The sequence below is a fragment of the Sciurus vulgaris genome (genome assembly GCF_902686455.1).
Source record: "Sciurus vulgaris genome assembly, chromosome: 14".
Lineage (NCBI taxonomy): Eukaryota > Metazoa > Chordata > Mammalia > Rodentia > Sciuridae > Sciurus > Sciurus vulgaris.
Genome location: NC_136475.1, coordinates 11,816,352 through 11,836,164, shown reverse-complemented (window position 1 = coordinate 11,836,164; position 19,813 = coordinate 11,816,352). Strand labels below are relative to the sequence as shown.

The 19,813-nt window shown below is 41.1% G+C and overlaps 1 protein-coding gene across 2 annotated transcripts in view; it reads left to right on the top strand.

Moving 5' to 3' along the window:
• Positions 1 to 2,819: 2,819 nt before the first annotated feature.
• LONRF2 (LON peptidase N-terminal domain and ring finger 2) overlaps positions 2,820 to 19,813 on the top strand; it is a 60,168-nt gene continuing 43,174 nt past the window's right edge. For both annotated transcript variants that reach the window (XM_079110263.1, XM_079110262.1), the window contains exons 1-2: positions 2,820 to 4,401; positions 12,344 to 12,462. In XM_079110263.1, the coding sequence (XP_078966389.1) occupies positions 3,732 to 4,401; positions 12,344 to 12,462 (789 nt within the window). In that variant the 5' untranslated portion in view covers positions 2,820 to 3,731. The remainder of the gene's footprint in view (positions 4,402 to 12,343; positions 12,463 to 19,813) is intronic.

Below are 19,813 nucleotides of genomic sequence, written 5' to 3'. Positions count from 1 at the left end.
TATAAGGAATGTAAACTAGGGCTTTGGAGGAGCTATAACTGGTGTGGAGGTAGCGATCACCCATTTTAGCTGAGAGAGGGATGTTTGATGTTTTGTGGCTTGCACAGGGACCCCATTTTTATCTCATAGTATCACAGTTTCAGAGTGACTTTAATGCTGGTGATCTGTGACATTCTTTATGTCTAAAAGAATAATATTAACTAGTTGTTAACTAGTTAGTAACTAATGAACATCAAGCCAACTTTGTACAAACACTGAGGATTCACTGAGTGTCAGACAGGTTCCCAATGTAAATGTAAGGGGCTCCCCTGGCTTTTTTTTTTTTCCCTTGATATGTCTTGCTCTGCCATCATGTCTAAGAACCAAAGTAACAAAAATTCTGTTTCCCTAACCAATAAGTGCAATGGTTTACACTTACGTTAATCATTCTTTTTGAGTTAATTTTTGCTTATGCTAAGTATAAGTCAAAGTAAGGGTAATTCTTGTTCTTATCTTTCCCTTCTTTTTTGCATATGGATAATCAAAAATTCCAGTATCGTATGTTGGAAAGACTATCTTTTACCCCCTGAACAGTGTTTGCTGAAAATCAGTAGCCTATAATTGTGTGTAGATCTGCTTTTGGAATACATCCTTAGCACACAGATCTACCTGTTCTTTGATATCACAACCATACCACCTCGATTACTATAGCTTTGATGAATGAGACATGAAGACTCTTCTTTGTTCATTTTCAAAGTTTTTTTTGGATATTTGAGGTCATCTTCACATGAATTTTAGAGTCAGCTTTTGAATATATATGAATAGGCATGCTGAGATTTTGATTGAGGTACAGTTGAAACCACAGATCAATTTAAGGAGAACTGACATCTTAATGAGTCTTCCAATCCTTGAACAGTATCTTTCTCCATTTGTTTATCTTCTTCAATTTCTCTTAGTCCTGTTTTATAGGTTTTAGTGTTCAGGTCTTACACAGCTTTTTTCATGTTTTTAAAAGATTTTTTTGTGTGTGTATTATATACTTTTAATGTTATTATTTTAATTTCAATTTATGCTACTGCTAGTATATAGAAATAGGATAATGTGTTCCAGGGGTTATTTGGAGGTATGTTATTTAGTTTCCAAATATTTAAGGATTGTCTATATATTTTTCTATGGTATATTAATTTATTATTAATAACTAATTTATTACTAATTCTTATTTTCAATCTATCATGGGCAGGGTACATACTTAGTATGGCTTGATTCTGAATCCTTTTAAATTTACTGACATTTGTTTCATGGCTCAAATAGGTTCTGTATTGGAAAAGGTGTCCATTGGAAAAGGACACTTGGAAAGGACATACACCCTGCTGGGGTTGGTTGAAGTGCTCCGTAAAGTCCTCCTTGGCTGAGTAGGTAGGTAGCATTGTTTGAATCTTCTACATCCTTGATTTCCTGCATACTTGTTATACTGGTTGTGGGGAGAGGGTTGAAATCCCAACCATAAGGTTGAATTTGTCTATTTTACCTTACAGTTTTACCAGTTTTTGCTTCAATATTTTAAAGCCCTGTTATTAGATGCACACATACTTAGGAGTGTTATGTCCTCTTAATCAATGGATTTTCTCCTTATAAATATTTTCCCCTGACAATATTCTTGTCTATGAAAGCTACCTCAGCAGAAATCAATGTAATCACTGTAACTCTACTTTGGTTACAGCTACCTTCCATTTTTAACTCGTTTGTACATCATTTAAAGTGGTTTTTGTTTTGTTTTGTTTTGTTTTTTAGTGGCCGGCATGTATTTTTTAAATGTAATTCAAAAAATTTTGCCTTTTAACTATGGCATTTAGACCATTATCTTCACATTAATTGATAAATTGGATTTACATCTCACATTTTGCTATTTGTTTTGTTTTCTATTAGTATTATCTATCTCTTTGGCCTTCTTTTGAATAATTTCAGTGTATCTCCATGATGGGACTTCTAGTGGAGCTGATTTGTGTTGCTGAGGTGTAGAGTATACACCTTCAGCCTCCCACAATCCTCCTTTGGGTGATATTATACCTTTTCACACACAGCACTAGAACCACAACCGTATCCTTCCGGTTCTCTTCTGGCCTTTATACTATTTTTGTGACACATTGCTATGTATGTTATAAATCTAACATTAATATTTTTGCTTCCATCACTTCTTGCTCTTAATACCCACAACTTTGGCAAGCTTCCGTCTCTTTCCAAAAATTGTCAAAAATAAGAAAAATAGAATCTAAGATTATAAGGTTTAATCATTTTTAGTATGCAGTCTTTTTTTGCATCAAGTTTAACTGCTCTGAAGGCCCGACCCCTTCTTGGTAGTTGATCGTGAATTTGTGTCAACAAGCTCCAAAGACAAGTGAGTTGCTATACAGACCACAGATAAAAAGCCGGACTGATTTAAAAAGGGAGTTGGAATAATTCTGTAATGAGAAACAGACCAAAACCTACCTTGGCTATGACTATCAGTCTTATTAAATAAGGAAGAGAATCGTTCATGGGAAGAGGGAGAGGATTTGCTCTTATTTGTTTCCTCACTACAGGACCAGAGGACTGGCCACAGGCGTCTCTTTTTCCCGTTTAGGATTAACCTAAAATGTTCTCTCCTTGCTTACTGAGGCATTTCCTCTTTCCCCCAAATCCAGATGTGATCAAGGTCGTCTATATTTCCCTTAGCCAGCAGTTTTAAATTTAGAAAAACGTCACAAATTTAGAATAAATTTCTTCTTGAAATAATGAACAGCTGTGGATTCTGGAGAATGGTAATGCATTTTACTGCATTCCAAAATACAGAGTAAATCGGATTGGGGGGCAATAGGAAGAGAAGCGCAGGCCGCAACAGGATAAATTCTACAAGCTGGTTAATAAGCACAGACATTTTAATTTAATCCTTGCTTGTACATCAATGTAGCTTTTCACTCCCTCCTTCCAGCCATTGCTGCCTGCGGTAGTCCTTTGTAGGAGACATTTTTAAATACTCTATCTCTGCTTCCCAATCGAGGGTACAATTCGACGGTGAATTTCTCAAGTCCCCTGTCCTCCTCGTTCCTAGTTTGGTATTTTTTCACATCCTACGTTAAAATTTGCCTTCTAGAACCTCTCGGACGAGACGCAGAGCCGCCTCCAGGAAGCCCCCTCCGGCTCCCCAATCCTGGTAACTTCCTCCGCCCTCTTTCATGGAGAGCCACAGGTTGCCCGGCGGCCAGGCCTCCCTCGGGGACGGGAAGGCCCGGCGTGCGGAAGGGCCGGCGGCCCCCGGCGCCGATACCTGCCCGGCGCGCGCGCAGCGGCTCCACGGCGGGAAGCGGGGGCGCGCACACGCGCGGGGCCGCCCCGGGGCGAGCAGGGAGAGGCTTGGGAGGAGCGGCTGACGCGGAGAGAGGTTCCCACAGTGACCTGGCTTACGTAAGGCAGTGGGACGCGGAGGGCGCTCGCGTGGGCAGAGGCTGCGGCCGCGCTCGCAGTGCCGGTCCCGCCTCCACCCGGTGGGGTCCGGGCCCTGCGCCGTCCGGCCGCCCCCGGCGCGCTGGCCCCTCGGCCCAGCCTTGCGCCCGCCCCCGCGCGTGGTCGCCTCGGCTCCTAGCGCGCCGCCCCCCGACGCGGCTGGCTGGTGGCGAAGACGGCGGCCGCGCTCCTGCCGCCCTGCTCCGGGCGGCCGAGCATCCTTCCTCCTCCGAGTCTTGCCTCTGGGTCCGCGTCACCGAAGACCCGCGGCTATGAGCCCCGAGCCGGTGCCGCCGCCGCCCCCCAAGTGTCCCCGCTGCGACTGCGGGGAGCCCTTCGCCCAGCAGTTAGAGAAGGGCGACAAGGCCTTCCGCGCGGGAGAGTACGAGATGGCAGCCGAGCTCTTCCGCTCCATGCTGGCCGGCCTGGCGCAGCCCGACCGCGGCCTGTGCCTGCGGCTGGGCAACGCGCTGGCCCGCGCCGGCCGCCTCCCGGAGGCCTTGGGCGCGTTCCGCGGGGCCGCGAGGCTCGGGGCGCTGCGGCCTGAGGAGCTGGGGGAGCTGGCGGGCGGCCTCGCGCGCGCCTTGGGCCAGCGCGAGTGGTGCCAGTCCCAGCAGGGCCGCGCGGCCGAGGCTCCAGGCGAGGGAGCGCAGTCCTCGGCGCCCATCGCGCCCCGCGACTTGCTCGGCTGCCCGCGCTGCCGACGGCTGCTGCACAAGCCGGTGACCCTGCCGTGCGGCCTCACTGTGTGCAAGCGCTGCGTGGAATGTGGGCCCGCGCGGCCGCAGGCGCGGCGCGTCAACGTGGTGCTGAGCTGCGTGCTGGAGAAGTGCTTCCCCTCCGAGTGCCTGCTGCGCAAGCTGGCCAGCCAGGCGCGGGCTCTGCAGCGCCAGCAGCAGCCCGAGGCCGCTCTGCTTAGGTGCGACCAGGCCCTGGACCTGGGTAAGTCGGCCGCGGGGGCGGGCCCTTCTGATGGCACACCTGTCGGGCCGGCGCCAGGGCTGGGAGGTGGCCGGGGGGTCCCGGGTTTTAGAGACCTTTGTTCAGGGCTGGGAGGGGCGCTTTGCTTTCTAAAGGTTGGGTGTGAAGGGCCACACCCTGCAGCCAGCGTGGCCACTGTCCCAAGCACCCCACTGGCTGCCTTTTCCAGGACCTGGGTAAGTTTTCGTGGCCTTCCTGAGCAGGGCCTTGCAATTTTGCCTTTCAGCCCCTTCTCGGCTGTTGATGAGTGGGAGGATGACAGCGTGGTTTTTGTCCGCCTGCAGGAAAATGCCAATAATTGGTACACTGGAGACTTGTGCTGGGGCAGGATTTGCTTTGGGGTTTCCGCTGGTGTCTCCAGGAAGGAACCCCTCCCACTCCCGTCCATTACCTCATGCCCTCTGGCTTCCTCCTCCTTTCTGGATCCAAGGCCATTAGACGTTGTTATGACGTATTTAGCTTCAGATGATACTGACGGTGTGCGCGGTTCTTCATCCATCATTCGTTCTTTGAGCTGGTCTTGCCCCTCCCAACCACCACCTGTTAACAATACATGATTTAAGGGAAGACCAGACTCCGCCATTGTATTTGACTTTGAATGAGTGTGCTTGCTGTGTGGGCAGTTGTTTCGAGCAATGTGTGGAGGTTCAATTTCTGGTTCTATAAAAGGGTTGCATGCAATTTAAACCATTAGCTATGGAGACGTGGTTTAATCTTTTGTTGCTGGAAGAATCTGTGTTAGTATGGCTTTAATGTTAAACCTAGGGTTAAGGTTTACTCTTTGAGAAGATGCACTACAAGGTGAAGTTCAGTCGTCTTGTAGAACAAGTTATGACATAGCAATTTCTAAATTGGGGGATTCTCTGCTGAACTAGAGCAGTTAACCTGTTAAGTCCTGTCATCCCAGATGTGGGAAACCAATTTAAAAAAATGGAGCAACAAATGTACCACTTGTGGTAACTTTTGAAATAAATGTTATGTTTTTAGAGTTCTAGCCTTTTGAGAAAATAGGCAAATAATTACAGCACTTGAAAATACATATATTATATATAAATATATATGCAAATATGTATATGTCAGACATATAAGCTCCAGATTATGATTTTCTACCTATTTTAATACATCTGTGTCAATTTCATTGAAATATTGGCAGAATTGAAAATGTGGGATTTAATGGGTTAACTTGTTTTACATAACAAATATTGTGTATACTTTCTGCAACCAGTATGTCCACACTTTAACAGATTGCATATTTTCAAGTTTTCAGCTATCTTATTTATGCATTTATGGTGTAGAGAAGTTTTTTCCAGTAGACTTATAGTATAAGCCACATAAATAATTTTAAAAATTTCTGGTTACCGTGTTAAAAGGGTTAAAAAAAAAGTGAAATTTATTTTAACTGTACATCCAAAATATTATTTGTGTGTCTTCTATATAAAATAAAGATTATATAGTTTTTATTCACTGCACCCCCCAATTTAAACACTAATTTTCATTTCTAGTACTTCACCTATATTTTGGAGTTGGAGAAAATGTAGAAAAATGAGAACTCTCATATGGTGCTGGTGGGACTATAGATGATACCCCTGGAAAATTGTTTGGTATCTACAAATGTTAAATAAAGCCTTCGGCCAAACAATTTCAAAGAGGTGCATGAATATGTGCTCCAAAAGACTATACAGAAATGTACAACAGTACATGTCATTGTTAAAAATGCTCCTAAAGTGGAAACAAACCAAATGTCCGGGGAAAGCAGAATGGGTAAATATGATGTCTTCCTGGAATACTATGCAGAAAGAAAGCAAACCAACTACTGTTACAAACCAGTGTGACTGAATCTCACAAACATATGATAAGTGAAAGAAACTAGACTCAAAAGCATTTTTACTGTGCGATTCTGTTTACCCGTAAGTGCCAACAGGCAAAATTACTAGAGGGTATTAGAAGTAAGGACAGTGGTGATCTCTGTTGGATGAAAAGGGAAGAGTAAATGTAAGGAGGCACGAGAGGGACCTGCCCGTGGGAGGAGCAGCCTTCTGCTTTTGTTTCTAGGGGATGGATACACAGGTGTGTTCATTTTGTGATAGTCCTTGAAACTATTTACTTACGTTTTTAAGCTTTTCCATGTATACATTAGGCCTTAATTTAAAATTTTTAAAAATATACACTGTTTCAGTCAATTCATACGACAACTTAATAGTGAGTATATTCAGTATTAGATTTTTATAGATTCAAAAAGAAAGTTTCCCAAGTTTAAAATCACATAGAAAAGTGGAGGGCGTGTGACTCAATGGTGGAGTGCCTGTTGAGCATACGTGAGGCTGTATTTTTCATCCCTGCACTGCAAAAAAGTAATTTACAGAAAGCATTTCAATTAATGATAAATTAGCCTCAGATAGAGGTTTTGATATAGTTTAAAAAGTTCACAGATGTTTGGAAACAGAATGCCTACGGTTAGACCAAGGCTTTGACACATTATGTGGCATGACCAAATGTATCATTAATTCTTTTCCCCAAAGAGCTTTTTATATCTGCCCCAAACAAGGTGGAATTGCATGTCCTGGCCCACCTGAGGTTAGTTGGAGCCCTTTGACTAATTTTGACCTATAAGTCATAAGTGGAATTCAGAATAACGGATATATATGGTAAAGAAAACAGATAAATACAGGATGAAAAGATAATTTGGGAGATAATTTGCTATTCAAAAGAACTGTACGGGTATTCTAGAAATGCACAGTACAACATATGAGGGTGTGAGTTGCTTAGATGGGTTAAAAAAATGGACTGTGTACATCAGAAGTTGGCATGAGAAAACTTGGAAACAAGTCAATAGAAAATTAGAAACTGAATTCATAACAGAAAAAGAATAAAATAGAGCAGAAGAAATATATGGGACAAAGACAAAAGTTTAAAATCTATGAAATTGGAACCCCAGAAGAAGAGAGAGAGAGAGAGAGAGAGAGAGAGAGAGAGAGAGAGAGAGAGAGAAAACAAGAGAAACACTTGAAGAAAAAAGTGCCTGAGAATTTTCCAACACTGATGAAAAACTTTAACTCACTGAATCAAGCAGCTCAGTCAGCCCAGCAGGGTAAACACAAGCACGCACTTGTATACACACACACACACACACACACACATCTATTATAGACAAGTTATAGAAAATCAAAGAGAAACTTAAAAGCTATTACAAAAAAAAAAAAGACACATTTTCTTCAAGCCATAAAAAGATTTATAGCAGACTTTCATACAAGGTTATTGAAGCCAGAAGACAATGGAATAGCATCTTTAAAATAGTGAAAGGAAAAAAAAAAAAGTCTGTCTGAATTTTTTTTCCAGGCAAAATGAATATGCCTTAATCTGACGAAGTTGAAGGATTTTATTTCCATTAGAACTGCACTACATGAAATGCTAAGAGAAAGGCTAGTACTTTACTTAGTAAGCCTTCTTCAACTTGAATAGGTAGCTTTTGAGGAGTGCTGCCATTCATTTCTGTTCCCAGGGAACTCTACCCAGCTTTATTGCTGCAGGTGTTATTTCATGGACCTCTTTAAATGACATGGTGCTGTTCCTTCCTCACCATGGTGCACACATTCAGTAGTGTACAGCAGGAACCCTGCTCCCGGTACCATAGTGGTCCTGGTTGCAGCTGCAGGAGGACAGCCCTTGGTCAACCCTGAACTCAACAGGCCTCTCACAAAGCATCTCAAGAGGTCTCCATAGAGGAGTAAATTGGTGAACCTTCTGAAATTTTGCCTCAATTATTTGGCAAGTGTAGGCATACATTTTTTCTGCTGTGTATTTTCTCCACATGAAGAATTTTAAATTGCTTTCCCTCTTCCATTTATTTTTGAGTAATGCCTGAATAAAATCCCTTAGTTTGAAGCTTAAGGCATAATGCTTAGCAAATGTGTAGCTAGTCTATCGCTGTACCACCCTGAATGTGCCTGATCTCTTCTGGTCCTGGAAGCTAAGCGGGATCAGGCCTGTTAGCACTTAGATGAGAGAAATGCATGTGTACCAGAGACTGAATCATGAAGTGCTGGCTTCATGAATGACTCGCCAAAGTCAACAAAGAAAATCGCCGGATTTGATTGGTGCCTCTGTGGGACGTGCATTTGATTGATCTTGGACTTTAGGGAAACTGGCCTTTGGAATGCGAGGAGAGGAGGCGTAAGTGCCTTCCTCAGAAAAGAAGGATGAAAATGAAACAATGTCAATTGTGATGAGACCTAGAGTGGCCTCCAGAGCCTCACGTATTGTGAAGATTCGGTCCCCAGGGCCACAGTGTTCCGAGGTGGGGCTGACAGTGATTGGATCCTGAGAGTTCTGACCTCCTCAGTGCATGGATCCATTGATAGAGCCATAATCTGGTGGCTTTGTTGGAAGGTGTTGGAAACTGTAGGGGATGGGACCTCATGGAGGAAGTAGGTTGCTGTGGGTGTGCCCCAGAGAGCTCTTACCCCAGCCCCTTCTGCCCGGGCTTCCTGGCTGCCCTGAGGTAAGCAGTTTTTCCTGCCAGGCCCCTCCCACCATGGTGTTTTGCCTTGCCTGAGGCCCAGACCCCTTCAAGCTGTGAGCCAAAATAGATGCTTCCAGGAGGTTGTTCTTCTCATCTATTTTGTCATAGCAACAGAAAGCTGACTAACCTCATTGGAATGTGTTTTTAACTCAGAATGTTTCATTCAGCCTAAGCAAGCACAAAGCTCATAGAGACTAAAGGAATGATTAAGAAAACCATGAGATAAGAAAGGGGGAATCGGTTAGCAATTCAGAAACTGGCTCATCCCAAAGACCAGGAGAGACAGGTCTGTAGCACGCGTGCTGAAGAAGGCGGCCGGGCAGAGATGACACCAGGAGTGAGGGCAGAGACTGCAGGTACAACAGTTTATTACAGACTTTAAAGCACGTGAAGCCATGATGGTAAGGAACGTGCGGGTGAGCAGAATCCACCCGGGAAGAAGTAAAAAGCTGGCTTCAGCCAATAACCTAAGACAAACTGAAATGTCACCCAGGGATTCTCTTCTTCTACAAGGGCACTACGGCCAAGTGGCCTTTCAAAAGTTGATTGGCACCTTTATTTAAGGTCCTTGTAAAATATGGGAAGAGTTCCATCTCATTTTTTGAGGTTGGTATAATCTTGATACTACACAGGAAAAAATGTATAGGCTAGCAGTATGTATGTAAATAGGTGCTGAAATCCTAAACTAAATTTCTTAGTATCTGAGTCTGGCAGTTTATTTTAGGATTATAAGGATAATTCAGTATTAGACATATCTTTCAAACTAATTCACTACAACAGGTCAGAGGAAATAAGGCTACATACATGTATCGGATGCTGAAAGACCTTCTGTAAAATTCAACACCCTCTTGTTAGAAAACTAGGAATAGTTCAGGCCCAACGCCATGGGCCTAGCTACTTATCTAGCTTGACCAGTATTCTGCCTCAGAGGCTTATGATAAACACCAAAAAAGCAGAGCACAGTGGCACATGCCTGTAATCCCAGCTACCAGAGAAGCTGAGGCAGGAGGATCACAAGTTTGAGGCCAACCTCAGCAAATTAGCAAGACCCTATCTCAATATAAAAAATAAAAAAGTCTGGGGGTGCAGCTTAGTAGCAAAACATTTCTGGGTTCAATCCTTAGTACCACACACACACAAATTAGACATGTTCTTTTTAAAATCAGTAAGAAAATGCACAAGACCTCCAGCATTGCAGAGATAAGAGAGAAGAGAGGAGAGAGAGATTTATTATCACTATTGCAATATGAGAGTAAAATAAAATAAGGCCTGTACATATTAAAATAGAAGAATCAGAGCTAATGGTGTGCGTCTGATCCACCTAGTTAGAATTCAGGAGAATCAAGTTGGCAGTTGTTGAGAGCTAGGAAGAGACTTCAGTGGTTGGCACAAATCTGCAGCAAGTTTCCCAAGATTGAACTACAGTCACGGTAGCATTTTTGTCCAGATTTCCAAAAATCTCCAAAGGAGAATTATATATCAAATTCTTTAACTGCAGTTGAGGAACTTTCACCTAATGCTTTGGTTGGAAATGATGTTATTACATGTACTGTGTAATGACATGCTACTATGACATTATCCTGAGAAGAATCTTACAGAATTTTCTAATACCTTCCGGACAACAAAAATGCTCGCTGTGAAATCACATGCTTGTGTTTTCATAGTTCCTGTGTGCATTTTCACAGCCGAACCACGTAAAATCTCATCATGAATTATAATTAACAGGTGAACGTTTTTACTTGCTTTTGATGATAGGGAACACAAACTGTGAACCTTAGTTGAGGAAAATGTTATTCCTCCACAAGGGATACCATTCTTCTCATTAGTAGACCTACATTACCAAAAGAATGTTATATTCTGAATTTCATCAATTAACTCTGTGAAAAATTTGTTTTCTCATTTGTTATACAAGTACCTGCATAATATCCTCCAGTTTTCTTTTGAGCTACAGCCTTAAATGCTTATTATCTGGCCTTTTACAGAAAAAAGAAAAAAAAAAATGCTGAGTTCTGCTGTAGTCAGTTAGCTGTACCAAGAAGTGCATTTTTTAAAAAATAAAAGATTTACATTTTATGGTCTGACTCCTGCCGTTCCTTTCTCCATCTCCCGTTTTTCTTGCCATGCCTTCTCTGTGTTGCACATATGTCGTGATAGCATTTATTAATATTTCTTGCTCACTGTGTCTTGATGTGCCATCTTCTTGCACAAGTTTTTTTTACACGTTTGCTCACTTGGCTACATAAACTGAAAGAAGGCATCCTGGCATTTGGAAAGAACCAAGTGGGGCGTGTGACCAAGGGTCAAAGTCAAGGATTTGGAGCACACTGAGAATGTGGGTCAGGTAGAGAGATGGGAACGCATGTCTGGTGACCAGAATATGCATGGAACAGCTGAAGGGCACTGGCCCAGTCCTGTTACGGCCATCCTGAGCGGGTTGGCGGAGCGAGCCGAAGCCAGCAACATGGAGATAGCTGTGACTGTTCTGCCTTCGTGCTTGGGCTCTGTCGGTACTGGTTATTACTACAGGCCACTTTGGAGAATCACTTTTGCTTCCCGTGTAGACCTCTGGGTTCCTGTACAGCTGGGTGTATGTGTGTAGCCGCGTGTGAGTGATTACCCAGGTATCTTCTGTATGCGGAATCTAGGGAAAGGAAGCTTTTGTTCTCCTTTCTCCTCTTAAGAGAACAAACTTAGGAGGACTGGACCCGGGTACAGTTCTGTGGGTAAGTTGGCATCCACGAGGGTTATGTGGGAAAACAAACTCGGTCTTACCTTTCTGTTTCATAAGCAGGAATTTCCTTGCGTACTTCTGTGAAAGTTCTCTTAACTCTTCCTTTACAATACCTAATTATACAGGTTGGGTATCTCTCATCCAAAATGCTTGGGTCCATAGTGTTTCAGATTTTGGATTTGGAAATATTTGCATAGACTTTACTGCTTTGAGCATCCCTAATCCAGAAATCTAAAATCTGAAGTACTCCAAAGTCCAAAACTCCTCTGAGTGCCCTGTCAGCGCTCCGAAAGGTCCACATTGCCAAGCCTCTTGGATTTGGAATTAGGGATGCTCAACCTGCAGCATGAAGACGCTTCAGGGACCTTGGGGCTCTTGCTGGAGACGATGTAGTTTGTGCACATGCGGGAATTCCCCTGGCTTTTGCGGGGGTTATTTTTGGTGCATGGCGAGGACTTGTTCGCCTTGGTTCTGTTTGAGAGGAGCTCTGTAAGTCATGCTCACCAGACCACCGAGCTCTAAGCAGGAGCAGAGGGAGGACCAGTTTTATTTTTTCTTTAATGCTGCCTTGCTAATGGGACGTGGTTCGCGATTGAAGGGGGTTTTGCTTTCAGGTGCGATCATTTTCGCCCTTCCTGTGCCCCCTCTTCCAGCCCCTGACGATATCTCCCTGTTGCTGCTGCGGGCGGACCTGCATTTAACCCTGCGGAACTACGAGAAGGCGCTGCAGGACTCCGGGGTCGTCTGCCAGAAGGAGCCGCTCTTGACCAAGGTGATTCACGTTTGCTGGCCTCGGAGGGGGCCAACAGTGGATGGAGCAGGAGCGTTTAAAATGACCATGTAGGAGGATCGAGCCGGTGGGCCCTCGTGTGCATACAGCCTGTCACTGAAGGGACCAGCTTTTTGTGCACGTTCTGCAGTGATTTTAGTCTCTGTTTTCAAGGGGAAGGTATAAGATTTCTTATTCGGATGGCACAAAATGAATTTGGCTAATCTAACAGTGATAGCTTAAATCGTACTTAAAGAAGCCAAAGAATAAAAGTAGTTTTCATGGATCTTTGAAATTTCAATCCCCATAAGAACATTTAAAGCTTAAAAAAAAAAAAAAAAAAAACCTGTGATGAAATTAATACCTATTGCCTTCTCCATGGGCAAGCTGATCATTAAAAAATTTATTCTTCTGATATATTGTTTTTTTATCCTCTTTGTTTTAGAAACATTAAAGGGATAGTAGCCCCAGTTGGCAGACAAGTTGTGTGTATCCATCCACCCATCCTTCCCTCCCTCCTCCCTTCCTCCCTTCCTATTTGCTGAAATTCTTTAAAACAAAATGTTTTAGATTAAATTGAGAGTAAGGGTGTTCGGACTTCAGGATGAGCCCAAGAAAGAGAGCGAATGTTTGCTGGGCCAAACCTTTTTTGTTGCTTGCTTTCCTAAAAACATTTTCTACTCTGATTTCTGATGCTTTTTCTCTTATCCATCCCCTTGACCTACTCTATTAAATTTTTTTTTTTTTTTTTTTTTTTTTTTTTTTTTTTGGCGGTGCTGGGGATTGAATCCAGGGCCTTGTGCTTGCGAGGTAAGCACTCTACCAACTGAGCTACATCCTCAGCCCCTGTTAAAATTTTTTAACAAAAGAAAGTTGCATATTTTTATGGCATAACAAGTTCTTCTGAAATACACATTGTAAAGTGGTTGACTCAGGCTAATTAATGCATACATTACCCTACATACTCTTTTTTGTAGTGAGAATACTTAAAATCTGCTTTCTTGGGAATTTTCAAGAGTGAACTGTTAATAATTAGAGTCACCATGTTATACTAGATCTCTTGAACAGTTTCCTACCGGAAATTTGTATTCTTTGACCAACATCTCCCTAGTCTGTCTCTCTCTCCACTACTGTTCTTTTGAAGTAATTTCTGTAACTAATGACCAAATCTTAATTATTATGAATTTCTTAGTATTTCTGAAAATAGACCTGTATTGACCTCTGAAGCTAATTCTTCCCCACGGTGGTGTTCTTTGAGGTAAAAACTTGGCAGCTTGTTTCCTATAAGAGATAAGAGTTAATTACTGCAAAGTTTCATGGCTAAATGAAACTTTAAGGGAGGCAGCAGATGAATATTTAATGTTTGAGACTGTGGCCATGTCTTCAGGTTTTATTGCAAATCTATAGATCTCAGTTCTTTATAAATGCATGGTGAATAATAGCTTCAGCAAAAGTGTATCCTAACAAATCATTTTTAAAAAATAAAGGATAGAATTTTGTTCCAAAGTTTGTTGTTTTAACTAAGGATTACAGAAGTGATGTTGGAAGATTGGTTGGAGCGGTTGAATGGAGGAGGGACCAGGAAGAAAATTGATTGAGGGGAAGAATAAGTTGACCAAACGTGATTAAGATGAGATGGAAACATTTTTAGACTCACCTTCCCAGTTCCAGTGGGGGGAAATGATACAGGAGGGTATTTATTCAAGGAAAACCCTTGCACACAGCCAGTCATGGCTAATATTCATGGTAATGATTCAAAGCTTTTGGAGCAACCGGATAAACCAGAACCAGAAAAGCATTTGCCCACTTGCAGAAATAGATATGGCACATGGTCAGTTTGGTTTTACTAAGCAAAAAGGCTGTAAAGACTTAAAATTATTAAAAAAACTAGTTCATTCACTTAATAAATACTTATCGATACATGGAATCAAGCATGTACATATTGATGGAGGTGATATGTACACGTATGAACATTTCACTGTAAAGTTCCTTGTGTATGTAAGAGGGTTATTCTCAAAGAACCTTCGAAAAGTAGAAGGAGCAGATTTAGAAACTTCTGATACGTGAGTCAGGCCAGTTACTCATATATGGGCTCAGAGGGATCTCAGCAATGTTGGATTCATAATTTTACACCTTTGAAATTAAAAAGACCTTATATATTGTGTAAGATTCAGATTCCACAAGAGCTGGATCCAGTCTTACAAAGGGAAAATTTTTAAAAATCAGTAAAATTTCAAGTGCTCATCTAAAGAGTTCCATATATGAATTGTAGCTGGCCTCTGGTGCATCTGTGAGATCCTGGAGTGCCAAGGGATGAAGCCAGTGACCTGTTATCCAAAATATTTGTCATGGCTCTTGAAATGGCTCTTCTCCCAGAGCACTCAAACTTGTGATGTAATAAACAGTTCAGGGATGTTAGACAAGATGTTAATGCTGGAGATGGAAATGGGTCGCCATGAGCACATGTGTGGTTTTTAAGACAGTGGAGAAAGAAACCAGGTGGGATAGGAACCTGAAAATGGACTTTTATTGGCCATTAGTTGCCACTAGTGCCTCAGACATTTTGGTACAGAGATAAGGGTAAAAGACACAAGGGATTATGAGGTAGCAGTGGATGTACATGCATTACTGTTTTCCCTCCCAAGGGACCCACTTAAAATGATAGTAAAAGGAAAGGATGATTTACTTCTGATAACTGCGAAGAATAAGAGATCATATGAATACAGAAGAGAGAAAAATTATAAAAACTGGACTTTTGAAAAATAAGACATTGGAAAGTATCCAAACAGCAGCTACAGGAGGCATCTCAAAGATTCACATATGGAATGGATAGGAATTGTGATTTCATGGCTTTTTGGCCCAAGGATTCTGTCCATCTCTGTAGCTGCAGCTACAAAAGACAGTAGTGGACAAATCTCTGAACATTACCACCTAAAACTATCAGAGTTCTGAGGACTTCAGGGTCAGTAATTCATCTGGAAATGCCTGGTGGCACAGAGGGAATGGAATTTGAAAGGTGGAAATCTTGTTAGCCAAAAAACCGTGCAAGTGAGTCAAATTGAAAACATAAATCTGACTCATAGCTAAATTGTGCATGCACATAAGAGGTGCAGAGCAACCAGCAAAAAAGATAGCCAAGACCAGATAGAGTGACAGGGCCCCCCTTCCTGAGTTCAGTGTGTGTCTTAAATGAGCAGTAACGTAGGTCAGGCAAGAAAAAGCCTGACATGTCAGAGTAAAGAACGCAAATCTGACAGAACAGCTAGAAATTAGGGAAACTCCTAAAAGCAGGGGGACAGAAATCTCAGAATGGATAAGTTCCAACTCTGGCCAAATCCTGGCTGATTGCCAAATTTCATAGACCTAGGGGAGGAACTGCAGGGCTTAAAAAGGAGCAGTGGAAAGTCAGGAGAATGGAGCAGAGATACAAGCCACACTGTGGGGAAGACAGGCTGCAGTGGAACCCAGAAAAGTTAATCGCCCTTTATAACAACCCAGTAACACTCAGAAGACATAATGAAATGCAGAAGTTGTTGGTACAACATATGTACAATGTCCAGTTTCAACTAAAAAATGGTTGACACAGAAAGAAACAGGAAAGTATTAAAAGTCAGTAAAAATTGAGTGGGCCCCAGGTAGTGTATTTACTTAGAAGCAGCTTTTACGGATTGAGGATCCCTATCCAAGATGCTTGGGACCAGAATTGTTTCTGATTTTGGATATCTTCCAATTTTAGAATATTATCATATACATAATGAGGTATCTTGGGGATGGGACTCAAGTGTAAACTCCAAATTAGCTTTATATATTCCATATCCACATATTCTGAAGATAATTTCTTTTTTTTAGTATTTCTACCTAATTTTATTTATTTTCTTTAAAAAAATTATTTGTTCTAATTAGTTGTATGTACATGACAGTAGAATGCATTTATACATCTTCATAAATCATACTTAAATGGAGTATAATTTCTCATTTTTCTGATTATACATATTGTAGGATCACATTGGTCATACAGTCATATGTGTACATGAGGTAATAATGTCTGTGTCACTCTGTTATCCTTCCTACCCCCATACCCTTTCCCCTGCCTTCACTCCCCTCTACCTAATATAAACTAACTCTATTCTTCCCTAGCCGCCCCCCGCCTCCCAACCATGGTGAATTAGCATCCACATACCAGAGAACACATTCGGCCTTTTAGTGTTTTTGGGTTTGGCTTATTTCATTTAGCATGATATTCTCCAGCTCTATCCATTTACCAGCAAATGCCATAATTTCATTCTTCTTTAAGGCTGAGTAATATATTCCATCATGTGTGTGTATATATACATATATATATGAAGGTAATTTTGTATGATATTTTAAATAACTATGCACAAAACAGAGTTGCATGTTGTGGAATTTTCCACCTGTGGAATCATGTCAGTGCTGAAAACCTTTTGTCTTTTGGAGCATTTCCAATTTAAAAATTTTGGTTAGGGATGTTTATTCTGTATAAATGAGTTCAAAGAGCCAAATGAAATATCAAAAGAGTAGAAGGAAAATATATTTTTGTAATAACAGCAACTCACTGGGGAAATTGAACCAATAAAAAAAAAAGGAAATTCTAAAGATGAAAATTGGGGTTCTGAAATTCAAAACTGCTAGACAGGCTCAATAACACATCATACATGGCCATAGTATCAATGAAATTGAGGCTAAATAATAGAAATTTCCCAGTCCAAAGAACAAAAAGGGAGGTGGAGAGGGGAAGGTAGTAAAGAAGAATGGAAAGAATCTCAGAAACCTGTGGGGCAATATCAAGTGTGTAATATATGTGCACTGGAACCCCCAGAGGGAAGGAGAGGTAATGGTAGGGAAAAACTTTGAAGAAATAATGGCTGGAAACTTTCCAGATTTAGTGGAAATTGTTAATTTCAGATCCAGCAAGATAAACAGGAACTCTAAGCAAGATAAACTCAAATTATAATCAAACTGCTGTGCTTTAAACCAAAAATGAAAAGAAAGTCTTGACAGCATTAAGAGAAAACTGACATGAAATGAGATTAATGGCATAAGAGAAATAACAAGATTGATGGTTGACATCTCATTTGAAACCATGGAAACCATTTGACATTGAAAAAGCAAATTCAAAATAAAAGAAAAAAAAGTCAGACTGCCTTCTACAAGAAATTCATCTTAAATACAGACACAAATAGACTTAAAAGGCTCTAAAAATATACCATGCAAACACAAAAATTACAAAGGTGAGTTAACCATATTAGTAACAAAGGGTACTACTACAGATGTAAAGTAATATTTTAGAGACAAACTTCATAATAAGAGAACAATACAACAATTATATATATGCATGAAATAACCCGGCATCATAAATAGTGAATTTAATATACTTTTGCCAGTACTGACATACCTACTAGAAAGTTTAGTTAACATAGATAAAATCTGAATGACATTACCAACCATCTTAACCTAAGTGACTTTGTAGAATATTACACTCATTGCAATCTACATGTACCTTTTAATGCTTTATGGAATCCCAGTGCTAGTAAGACAAGTATTAATAAATTTCAAAGCATTGAAATTTTTTTTTTTTTTTTTTTTTTTTTTTTTTTGCGCGGTGCTGGGGATTGAACCCAGAGCCTTGTGCTTGCAAGGCAAGCACGTTACCAACTGAGCTATATCCCCAGCCCAGCATTGAAATCTTAAAGCGATTCTCTGAAAACAGAGTTAAAAAGCAGTCAACAAAAATAAAACATCTAGGAGATCCTTAAATATCTCCAACATACTTCAAAATCTATGGGTTGAAACAAATCAAAGGGAAAGTAGTAAACAGTTAAACATGAGTGATAACATAATTTCTGAAACACAGCTAAAGTCATTCTTAGGGAGAAGTTTGTAATATTAATGCTTATTGAAGAAGAAAGTTCTCAAAGCAGTGATCTAAACTTCTACCTGAAGAAACTGGGAAAAGAAGAATGAAATAAAACCAAGGTAGAAGGAAGGAAACAAATACAAGAACAGAAAGCAATAAATAGGACTCAGAAAACACACATCATTAAAAAAAAAAAAAGCCCCACTAGTAAATTGGTTATCAAATTTTAAAACTCCTGCTCTTCAAAAGATACTATTAGAAAAGTGAAAAGGCAAAACAGAATAGAATAAAACAATTGCAAGGCATTTATTTGATAAAGGAGTTGTTTTTAGTAATTAGAAGTTTTACCGATTTAGTAATAATTCAAACAATCTAATTAAATAATGGGCCAGGGATTTAAGCAGGTACTTTACAAAAAGAGACATATGAATATAAAATAAACACATGTAAAAATGCCTTGCATTTTTAGTCATCCGAGAAATGCAAATTAAAACCTCAATGAGGTATTACTATAGACCGACTAGACGGGTTTCAGTTAAAAAGATTGACCATACTAAATGTGACCACGGATGTCCACCAAATTCTTACACATCACTAGTGGGAATACAAAATGCTCCAGTTGGTTTAGAAAGGTCTAGTAGATTTGTTTGTTTGTTTTTGGTACCAGGAATTTAACCCAGGGGTGCTTAACCACTGAGCCCCATCCCCAGCCCTTTTTAATTTTTAAATTTCAAGACAGTGTCTTGCTAGGTTGGTTAGGGCTTTGCCCTAAGTTGCCGAGGCTGGCTTTGAACTTGCGATCCTTCTGCCTCAGCCTCCTGAGCGTCTGCGCAGATTTTTTTTTTTTCTTTTTTCAATAAGTTAAGCATACTCTTCTGTGAAACCTAACAATCTTTCTTATAAGTATTTCCCAAAAAAAACAAAAAGCATACGTGAACACAAGGACATGCAGCTGTTCATAGCAGCTTCATTCCTATTAGCCAAAGACTAAGAAAATAAACCAAATGTCTATCGACGTGCAATTAAACAAATTGTGATGTATCCGTGCAATGGAATTCTGCTTAGCTTGACAGGGAAAATGAAATGTCCAGCAACATGGCGAGTCTCTGAAGGGCCACAGTAAGTCACGGAAGGTACACGGAAGACAGCCTTGTGCTTCCATTCGGGTGACATTCTTAAAACGGCAAAACTAGAATGGTAGACCAGTGGCTGCCAGGTCTGTCAAGGGGAGGGGATGGGCTGCAAATGGCAGAGAGAATGCTTTGGGGTGATGGGACTGTGCTGCCTCACAAGTGGTGCTAGTTGTGCAACTGTATACATTGATCAAAACTCGTCACATTGAGCATTTAAAATCGTGGGGTTTACTGTCTATTAACCATACCTCCGTGGAAGTGTGTCCGGAAGCATAAACAAAAATAAGTCCATAACCAAAGAGCATGGGGATTGTTTACAGAACCTGAGTTCAACAGATGGTTTTTC